An 11445-nucleotide genomic window follows, 5' to 3' on the forward strand; every position below is an offset into this window, starting at 1 on the left:
CAGTACCCTATTGTTTTTATTACTATGGTTCTGTAATATAAGATCTGAAATGGCAGTCCCTCTAGTACCGTTATTTTTACTCAGGGTTGTTTTAGCTACCCTAGGATCTTTTGTGGTTACATCTGAATTTTGGAATACTCTTTCTTTTTCTGTGAAGAACAAGATAGGAACTTTGATAGGGATTTCATTGAATTTGTAAAAAGCTTTTGGTAAAATGGTCATTTTCACAATCTTAATTCTACCAGTCCATGGGTTGCTGGAGCCCTCTTCCCAATGAGACAATACTGATAAATCTTTTCCTGTTTGTCACTATTTTAATTAGCTGATTGGGAAGGGGGTGACTAAACCTTGTTTGGAGCACAGGCTATCACCCCCAAGTTTGTTAACATACCCACTGGTGAGCCCAGAAGGATCTCATGGTCAGTTCCAAACTCAAGGTCGCAAAGATAGCTCTAAACTCAAAGGGACACCAAGCAACACTTAGTGAATAAGGGAGAGAGACTTGTAAGGAAGAACAGGATCTGGAAGTGGGGGGATAAGAGAGGGTAGGGGAGGGGAGTAAACAGAAATATATATATATTCTAACCCTGATCCCTGTGGAGGGGCCCCAAAACAGCTTGACCACACAGCTGCTATGACAGGTTTAGGGGCCTAGACTCAGCTTCTGTGATAGGCTTACTGGCAGGCAACACCCAGATCCAGGAAAAGCCATAAGCTGGCACCACTCAGGGATCCACACAGGGATGGGGAAGTACCTAACATCGCAAACATTCCAACCATTAGATAAGGTGGCCTGATGTCCTTGAGTCTAGTACACACCTATTACCCATTCTTATCAAGATACCCCTAGACAATTGTCAGCCAATCAAGGTCCTGAACCTTGGAAATCCCCTCACCCCAACCTCTGCTAAGATAAAAACCCCACCCCACCTGAGCTCGGGGCTCTCTGCTCTCACCGTTGCATTGGACAGACAGAGGGACCAAGCCCCAGTCCTTGAAATAAAAGCTCTTTCTTTTACATATGGGACTTGGTCTCCATAATGGTCTTTTGGGGGTCCCCATGATCTGGGCATAATAATCCCTAACCATTATTGCTCATTCTTAACTCTTCTCTAAAAACCTAGATACTAACAACCATACTTCTACATCCTAACCCTACACATTAATTAAAAAACAAAACCCTAACACTAAGCCTTTAACTCTAAACCAAAACTCCAAATTCTAAACCATCTCCTAACACTAACCACTATCCCTAACCCTGTAATTCTAATGCAAACACTAGCCCTAACTCTAACCCTTACTCTTACCCAAACTATACACAATAACCCATCACTAGAATAACCCAAACCTGAATCCTTGATGGGGGTATATCTTTCTGTATGCCACGAATATGTGTTCCTCTGATTGGTAGATAAATAAAGCCTATGGCAAGGCAGCCTAGAGGCAGGCAGGAAATTCAAAGAGAGAGCCAGGAAAAAGGCAGGGAGAGACACCAGTGAGCTGCCCAAGGAGCAACATGTAATAGGATGCAGGTAAAGCCACGAAACATGAGGCTATACATAGATTATTAGTCATGGGCTAATTTAAGATACAAGAGCTAGCTAGCAAAAGCTCGAGCCATGGCCATGTAGTTATAATTAATGTAAGCTTCTGAGTGATTATTTTATAAGTGGCTGCAGGATCTGTGGGCCCTGGCAGGACGGGAGAAAACTTCAACTACAAATGGCGCCCAACAGCTCGAGTTTCCACCTAACACCTGAGAATACTTAATAAGCAATTCTAAACAGAGCCAAAAACAGGTTCGTGTCTCATGTGGGTGGGGAGAACCTGCAACATGCGGGCTTGAGCTACTCTATGGAGGGTGCGCGGCATGTGGGCTGGAGCTACACCATGGCGCATTCCTGTCCAGTTACACAGAGGTTTCTGCAAGCCACGCAACATGGTGCATGGTGGATATAGCTTCTGCTACTAAAAAAAAAAAAAAAAAAAAAAAAAGGTTTCTGGGCTACATGCTGCTTTGATAGAAGCATAGACCCATGGCCTCCCAGAGTCAGTGGACAGTATGGCTCCCAGAGCTAGTGCTGAATTATTTCCACCATGTTAAAAAGCTAAATTGGGCGGAGCCAGCAGCCAAGGCTTCTGCTGCAATACTAGCCACTGCAGTTGAAAACAACAGATTCACAATAAGACAGATTCAGATGGAACAAGACTTTAAATGGTTTACAGTGTGTGTAAAAACATATAGGCTTAGAAGAGAGAAAAAATAAATATAGACAGTTATATAAAGAAATAGTTTTAAAAAATAAAGTCTTTAAAGAGACAGTAAAGGTAGTATAAAAAATAAGCCACATAAAGACAGATATTACACAGAGAATCTGGATTGTGTTGTCTTTGATATTTTTAACTGCAGAAAGACATTTGATTATCATGGCTACTAAATTAGGCCTATATATATTAGAGGTATCTCGACTTCAAAATTTAGATCTAAGGATATGTTGCTTTGGAAAGAAAGCTCTGCTTTTGTTTCAACAGAAAGCAAGAGGCTATGGATATTTTCCAGGTTAAGATGGATCAGATTTGACCAGCCAAGACCCCCTGAAAGGTCTCCAATGACACCATGGCCCAGGTGATCCAACATCCAGAATAGTTTCAAGGCAACTGGCTTAGACAATGCAGCCTCACAGACTATTTCAGTCAGGACTTGAACAGCTCACTTTTTATAAGATGAGGACATACACCACATTCATCTCTGTATACCTCACAGTGCTAGGATCTGTAAAATATTATGCACCGAGTGGGCACTATACAGAAGATGTTGAATGGGGTTACACGACTCACAGATGTGCTTAGGAAAGTATCTACACAATTTCACAATGAAATCTGAAAAACATCTGATTCCTAATCTTCCCTAAGAGGGTAGAAAAAACTTAGATCAGTGTCTATAGGCGTATGTATTATCTATTAAAAACCAGTATATGGTCCAGCTTTCTCAGGATCATAAAGCCTGTCACTCAAGTTTTTTTTTTTTCACAACTGCTTCAAGTTTAATGAAAACTGATTCCCATGACGATAGAGTGACAACTCTAATAGGTGCGCTGGGTTTTTGTTTTGTTCTACTTAACTTTAAATTCCTGAAATGGGGAGAGGAGGGAATTTAGGAATCGTTTCTATTAAAATATAGAAGTTATTGCAAAACCCTAACTGTAAAAACGCACCAATATAATCAGACTTCGCATACAGTAGCTGAGAGAATCCAAACATTGCAGCAAAACTGAATTTGCCTGGCAGGATGCTGACAAATTCCCATCCACTTGCTCTCGAAAACAAAAACAAAATTCAAAACAAATCAAACAGCTAGAATTTTGATATCTGAAATATTTTTAAATAAGTTGTCCATAGGACAACTGGCTCAGCTCTCCCTTATAACATCTCCAGGTCTATCGTTTTGCAAAGATGTTGGTTTGTTAAGACTTGTGGCCTCTCCCTCAGGCATGAGGGCAAGTGAGGCTCAGTTTATCCATCTTCCTCAAACCACACTGTCCCTTTTCACAGAACCCCTGGCAAGACTGGTCAAAACTCGTAGTCCTCATCGGTCATATCAATGGCCCAAGCAAACTTCTCCCTCTGGGTTTTGTTGTAAATCTTCTCAATTGGGACCCCCCACTTCTTGCACCAAGCCACTGTGATCCTAGGGTCCAGATAATTGAGTTTGGAGGTTCCCAAGGCAATTTGTTTATTCTCTTCTCGATCTGTGGCTTGAACTTCCAGCTTCATCAGCTGCTCTTCTAGTCTCTGTACAGCCTTCTTTTTTGACTCTACTACCTTCTTGGTCTTTGCATCCTTCATGACTTTGGCATCAGCCTTAGCACTTTTCAGGTCCCTTCGAGCATCTGCTAACTGGTCTTTCTTGGCATCAATCTTAGACTGCAAGTTCATCATTGACTTCTCAAAGGTCTTTGGTGGCGCCCTCTGGTGGTTACAAAGAATTGCAACAGCTCGATTGGCACGATTATAAGATAGAATCTTTGCTGGTACATTCTCATCAGGGGCTGTGAGCTCTTTAAGCTGCTGCTGTAGCGTGATGGAGGCATTGTATGTACGGAACACCTTGGCGGTCAAGCCTTCCATGAGATCCTGAAGATGCTTATTTAGAATACCAGTATTAAGTCGATCAAAAAGATCATCCTCGGGCTGCTTGTTCTCCATAAATAGTTGTAAGTTCTTAAAAACTCGTTTCTCAACTGGGACTTTGTTATAGTATCTGATTGAGTCCTTCCCAGGAAAGTCAAATTCCACCACATATTCCTGACCATCCAATTCTGGGTGTAGATTGATGTGTTCCACTCTAAGTGAACAGCAACCCACAGTGTCTGCCGTTTCTCCTTCCTCCTTCTCATTGCCTGCTCTCAGAGCAAGCTTATCAATGAAGTACAGTGCTACAGCTCTCTGTCGAACTTTCATCTCTTTGGACTTCCAGTCTTCCCGATACTGATTTCGGATCTTGTCCACACACTTCTTCAGCCGCCGAGCAGTCTCGTATTTCTGCCAGTCTTTCTCACCCTTGATTCGTGAACTGGGATTCAGCATGATGTATTTAATAGAACCTTGGATGTTCTCTGTCCAGGAGACCAGCCAAGTAACCTTGTTATCATGTCGGACTTCTTTCCATTTATGTCCTGGAGGAGGAGAAGGAACCTTGGCATCTTTGCTGCAATTGATAATGATGTCCTCAGGCATGATTCTTCTCTTCAGCATGCCCATCTTGGGGTGGTTACCTCGGCCACGGAAAAGCCCTGGAGGCTCTATCTTGAAGTTGGCAATCCTCTCTCTATGATTATCCATAACACAAAAGCCATATTCTTTCAATAATTTTTCATTTTCTTCTTTGATTTTCAGTTTTTCTTCCTTGCTCATCTGCTTCCGAGCCTCTGACTGGGCTTTGAAATACTGGCTCATCTGTGTGAAGTCGCATTTGCTTAAGTTGGTAATCATATTTTTCTCATCATTAGTCATTTCCTTTCTCCAATCTTTAAAGAAATTTTTCCTGAATATTTCCTTAGTAGTATATTCATGGTCAAGCATTTTTGCAAAGAATGTAGCTACTTCTTCTGCTTTGGGACTCAACTTCATAACCTTACCATCATAGTAAAACTTGACACCCTCTGGAAGAGGCTCATATGGTGGAGCAAAGACAGGCCCTTTGTGTTCTAGGAATTTCCACTTGATGCCTTCAGGATAGCGTTCTTCTTCCCACCATTTCCACTTCTGTTCCTCTTCCTTTTTCGGCTTCTTTTTCTTATCTGACTCAGCAACTTTTTTATCTTTATCTTTATTCTTGGGTTTTTTCAATTTGCCATCCTCTTCTTCTTCTAGTTTTCTTTTCTTCTCCTTCTTGATATCTTCTGTCTTAATTTTCTTAGGTTTATAATCAGCATCATCCTCATCTCGAGGTCTCTTCAGTGGCTTTATGTCCTCTTTTGGAGGAACAAAATAGCCATCATCTTCAGGTTCATCTTTAATTCGTGGTGGACTAGAGAAGCCATTTTCCTTCTCCTTCTTTATTTTTGCATCCCCAGCTGCTCTAATCTTTTCCTCCTTTCGTTTTTCCTTGTCTCTGTCTTTATGTTTGTCTTTATGTTTTTCTGAGCTTCCATCTTTGTGTTTGGTTTTCTCCTTCTCTTTATGTTTCTTTTCAGAATCTTTATGTTCACTGTTGCTATGCTTAGACTTTTCCCGGTCCTTTTCCTTATCCTTCTTGTGCTCTTTATGCCGGTGTTCTCGATCTTTATGTTTATCTTTGTGTTTGTGAGAATCTTTCAGTCGGAAATCCGCTTCGATCTGGGAGTCGTTGTGGAGATGGTCCCCGCTCATGTCGGCCTGCGGGCGAACGCTGAAGGCTCAGAGGCAGCGCGGGGGAGAGACGCGGACGGTCGGGGCGGCCTGAGCAGGCGGACGGAGTTCCCGAGAGGCACGAGCAGACGGCGACAGCAGCCACGGCCGAGACTCCGGCGGCAGCGGCGGCGACGCTGACTGACAGACTGCCGGTCGGTCGGGCGGACGGTCGGGCAGACGGTCGGGCAGGCGGGCGGGCGACGAGAACAGACCCCCAGCAGTTGTGTAACAGCCTAAGTTCGCATTTCCCCTCACTGCGCCTGCGCGGCCGCTTTTAAATGGGACGTCGGCGACGTCAGAGCTCGTGGAAAGGGGCTCTCAAGTTTTTTTTAATGTAAAAATATATTTTATTTTAGAGCAATGTAGCAGGAATCTTAAAAGTTCTTATTGATAAAATCAAACCCGAGGCCAGTTATTGGGGTCAATGCTGGTAGATCAGAGAGACAGAATAAGCCACAGCTATCTCACCTCGCCATATCCTCAGCTGGTCTTGTTTCCCCAGACTGGAAGCTTCTGCGTCCTCATCCCAATGGCTCTCAGCTGAATTGCTGCTCGAAAGCCTGAAGCTTAACCAGCCAAAATCTTAACCAGCCAAATGCTTAACCAGCCAAATTCTTCTAGTTTCTGGCCCTCACGCCTTATATATCTTTCTGTTTTCTACCACCACTCCCTGGGATTAAAGGCTTGCTTTCTGGGATTAAAGGCGTGTCACCATGCTTGGCTATTTCCAATGTGGCCTTGAACTCACAGAGATCCAGAGGGATTTCTATCTCTGGAATGCTAGGATTAAAGGCGTGTGCTATCACTGACTAACTAGTGGCTTGTCTGTTCTCTGACCCCAGGTAAGTTTATTAAGGTACACAATATTTTGGGGAACACAATACCACCACAGAGCAATTTCAAGTTCATAGCAAATTTAAGCAGAAGGTAAAAGATTTCCCATTTACCCTAACCCCCAACAGAGGTAGTCCATTTTGTTCCCTAAATATGGACAGCACAGATCGACATCCATGGACAGCTCCAGTATTGTTCTCAAAATTTTTATTTTTTACGGCAAGTGTTACCTTTCTTCTTCCTTTTTTTTTTTTTTTATTCATCTATTTATTTTACATCCAGGCTGCAGCCTCCCTGCCCCACCTCCAATCCTCCCTTCCCAGGCCCTCTCCCCATTCCCTCCTCCAACCCCACTCCCAAACCCCTCTTGTTCTGTCTCCATCCAGGAAAGCGCAGGTCTTCTGTGTCACTCGGGTGTTTTAAAAGATTACATTATACAGCCTTCCTAGCTAGGTGATGGGTTCACTCCCCGTACTATTTACAGGTTGGCTACTTACATTACTGAGTAGGCCATTATGAAAAGTAAGGGCACCCAGGCCTGCAGAGACAACAGCGGCATAAGAGAGGTCAGTCAGCCTGGGGCACCTGAGATCACTGCAGCCATCCAATGTCCCACAGTCCTGAAGTTCTACGTAACAGAGGCTCCTTTTCCGGAAATGTTGTTTTGCAATACCTCACGCTGCCCAGCACCACACTCTGTGTATTCAGTGGCAGCATGCGGTCTTCACCCCATGGCGCGGTCTTCACCCCACGGCGCGGTCTTCACCCCACGGCGCAGGCTTCACCCCATGGCGCGGTCTTCACCCCACGGTACTGTCTTATACCCTATGGTGTTGGGAAGCCTAATTCCCAGGACCTGGAAAATGTGAGACTGAGCAGGCAGGAGAGCATCTGCAGAGGAGAGGAATTGGTAATGGCATTAAAGAAGAAGCCCTAGACCACATCAATATTACTTCCCCCCCCCCCATGATCTAGGGCTGGGTTGTTCCTTTCTTCACGCTCTGCCTCAGACATGCATTTTACATGTGATACAGAAGGAGTATTACATGTAAAGTTGGAAGTAGAACGTACTGCTATTTTCCTACGTGTGAGGACCTGAGTTCAGATCTCCAGCACCCACACAAAAAGCAGGGAAGAGCAGCCCCTGTCGGAAACATAGCGCCAGGCCAGTAGTGGTAGAGGGGAAGACTACTGGGACTTGATGGCCAGCTGACACGGCAAACTGGTGAGCTCTGGCTCACTGAAAGGCTCTGTCTCAAGAGACAAAGTGAAGTGTCCACTTCTGGACTGCTCACACACGTGCATGTGCATACCAATCATGTGTATTTGTGAACAGACACACAGACAAAACGTAAAAGTAGCAGATAGGTGACAGCAGGCATCCAAACCACCAAAAAGAAAATCATTTTGTGTGTCATACTCCTTAACAAGACCATGTTTCCTCACGTGTCTACAGTTATTTGTGGACACTTGAAATCACTTAAGAGACTGATACTCTGCCTGCTAAACCAAGAGGGTGACTGAAAAAAAATATTAGCTTTAAATTTAGTTTAATTCATTTTTGTTTTTCTCTTTTATTGATAAGCTTGATTTCATAGATACAAATTCATATGAAGTAGCTAGTTTAAATTATAGGAAAGATTGACATTTAATATCTAAATATCGTAATTCCTATTTATGATTAGTAATCTGATTTGTCTTCTTATCTTGCTAATATAACAGATTCTATTTGGGAAAAGTAAGTGAATAAGTTACATTACAGAAGAAATCAAATAATGATATACTATGATTTTAAATTTCTTTCTAACAAAATTGTCTTTCCCCAGAATACAAACTTTTCTTAGTGACGAGTTAAAGACTAGAAATCCAACTTATGAAAATTAATTGTAAACACAATTGAAATTTGTTTTTCATTTTACAGTCAAAAGGAGGAATAGAACTCAAATGGGAGTCAGTCATCTTGTAATTTTGCCATTTATTTCTCAGTGGCAAAATATAAATGCTGTCAAGTATTTAATCCTGGTTAACTATCATTGTATAACATGTTCTTCCAAATTGTAACACACCCTGCAAATTGAAATATTTACTCCAGAAAAGTAGGAGAGGCTCATGAGCCTCAGGACATGAACGAAAGGTCACATTTCCAGTCAAGCAGAAACTTGAAAGGTTCTTGAGGACCCACATGGCAGTATAAAAAGGAGCAAACAGTTACTGGAGCTGGAAACTCTGACCAGCCATCCCCAAGCAAGACTTCATCAAGCTCTCCAGGGTTGCAGTCTCCAAGAGTCATCACCCATGTTGGGGAGTGCTTGCTGGTGATGCAGCTGCTTTTGGGTCACCCCTGCTCCTTGTGAGCAGCCCCTCCCCCTTACTCCTGTTACTAACCCCAGTAAGAACTCTTCAGTTCACTGAGTTGGACACTGGTGCCGAGGCCATTTTGGTCTCTTTTTGTGCTCTCTTTCTGGGGTGAGTAGACCTGTGTTGTATCCTCCCAAGAAAAGTCTGTCACACAAAAATTGTTGCCAGAACAGGGAGGGATGCAACAGAACCAAAGATGAATTGGGGAGGTATTGTGATTGTTGGCTATGAGTATCAAATCTTGCAGCTGAAGCTGAGAAGGCTGAGGATGGAGCATCCACAGAGGAAATTCCAGTGCAGCCATCCTTTCCCATATAATATATTTTAGTGTGCCTTGTTGCTATAGCAATGGTTACCTGGTTCTTGCAGTGAGTAATGAAACACAAAAGGCTGGACCATCAGGCTTTGGGGTATCTGGAGAGGGGTCCCAGAATGGCAGTCTCCGTTGATATGTTATGGGGTGGCATGTCTGCTTGGCTGTAATGGGAAAAGGATCCAACCCAGCAGGGGATTTATCCAGGCACTCAGAAAATGGAGGAGACACTCTTTATTATGATGAGCAGGACCCTAGCTAGTGTTTAATAGGGTTCAGGCTTGACTAAAACTTTCCCACAGTTTACAGAGAGTGGGCTATAATATTGTAAACTTACATGTACTTTTATCTATAAATGGGTTTTAAGTTCCTTCCCCAAGTAACTTCTTCCAAGCAATTAAGTGAGTTCACAGAAGCATAGAAAACCTGTGGGTCTTAGTTATCTTTGAGTTACATTTTTCGGCAATTAAAAGGCAGAGAAAAACAGCCCCAGTTACCATAAAACAAATAAGACTTGCTCTCTGAGCAGCTGGTGACAAGGTCATATCTTCAAGTCAGTGTGACAAACATCTGCTTCTTCTGATAAGAAAAAGGAGTATTTAATGAGAAAATGGCCCAATTGAGCAAGTTTGTAAAAGTAAAACTTCAGCAAACTTAGGTTCTAACTAAATCAGAACTAATGAAAGACCTTAACCCTTCAGGCTTACACCCCCCTAGCCCCAGGAGAATGAGGAACTAAAAAGCTAGTTCCAAGGGCAAACTGACTCAGCCATTACTCAACACCCTACCACAATGTATGGAGATTTCTGTTAAGATATGTTGTTCACCTGTGACTGGAATAATTGCAAGTGTTCTAGGAAAGACCACTGTAACCTTTATGTAGCCTTCACTCCTACCCTGATACCCGCCCCCCAGGTTCCAGGGAAAATTGTACATGTGGACGTGATTGTACCTGCCCTGTGATTAGGCCATAATCTTGTGAAAGTAGCCCCTAGACATGAACCAACCGGAACGAAATTGCATGGGAATTGTAATCGTATGGCTTTTGTGGGTTTTCCTTTTCCTTTAAAAGTACCCATGTGAGCCGGGCGGTGGTGGTGCACGCCTTTAATCCCAGCACTCGGGAGGCAGAGCCAGGCAGATCTCTGTGAGTTCAAGGCCAGCCTGGGCTACCAAGTGAGTCCCAGGAAAGGCGCAAAGCTACACAGAGAAACCCTGTCTCAAAAAAAAAAAAAAAAAAGTACCCATGTGGCTACAGTAGGGCGTGACTCTTGCTCTTGGGAGAAGAGGAGCCCGACTGTACAGCTGCATCAATAAACCTCTTACTGTTTGCATTAACTGGGCTGGAGTCTGGGTTCTTGGGGTGCCCACCCAAGAAGGTAGTACCCTGAGTCTGGGGTCTATCACTATAATTATATGTCCTTTATCCTTCTGTATTATCTAGAAGAAACCAATTATTGAGGTACCTATCTTTAAGTCATCTTTGAATAACATTGAGGCATAACCTCGAAGCATAATTTCTTATTTGTATGTAACTAATATTTCTCAGTAACCTTATTATTATATCCTTTCAAATTATATTTTAATTAGTGTCGTGGTTTGTTTATATTTCCTACCCTGTGTGTGGAGAGTGAGGCTTACCATGTGAGTACAGAGACGCCTTGGAAACAGTTAAAAGTTAGAGAAAAGTCTGTGGTCTTTAAGAGTAGCACACAAGAGCCAAGACTGTGGGCAAACAGTGGCAGAAATTGCCTGGCCACTGCTGTGTGTAGCAAGAAATTCATCTGAAGCAGAGACAGGGGCCAAGCAAGAGTTTGTTTGTGTAAAGCAAAATTACAAGGAAGGGAGATACAGCAGCATCCCTCACGTTGACCTCTGATTAGCAAGTGAATTAGATAAAGGAAAGGATCAGGGAGAGGATTAGCAAGAGACATTGGCTAGGACAAAAGAAAAATAAGAGAATACAAGTTAAATACCCACTGAGAAGCCCTCCCTTCCTGGTGTGGTGCTCTGAGTGAAAATGGCCCCCATAGATTCACAGGGAATGG

General features: G+C 43.1%; 1 protein-coding gene across 1 annotated transcript; it reads right to left on the bottom strand.

Annotated features, from left to right (window-relative positions):
- Nucleotides 1–3033: 3033 nt before the first annotated feature.
- On the bottom strand, nt 3034–10614 carry LOC143269632 (DNA topoisomerase 1). The gene has a single exon (XM_076555566.1). The coding sequence runs from the start codon at nt 5869–5871 to the stop codon at nt 3571–3573; it is 2301 nt and encodes a 766-aa protein (XP_076411681.1). The 5' UTR covers nt 5872–10614; the 3' UTR covers nt 3034–3570.
- Between the last annotated feature and the right edge of the window lie 831 nt (nt 10615–11445).

The sequence above is a fragment of the Peromyscus maniculatus genome, chromosome 19 (assembly GCF_049852395.1).
Source record: "Peromyscus maniculatus bairdii isolate BWxNUB_F1_BW_parent chromosome 19, HU_Pman_BW_mat_3.1, whole genome shotgun sequence".
Lineage (NCBI taxonomy): Eukaryota > Metazoa > Chordata > Mammalia > Rodentia > Cricetidae > Peromyscus > Peromyscus maniculatus.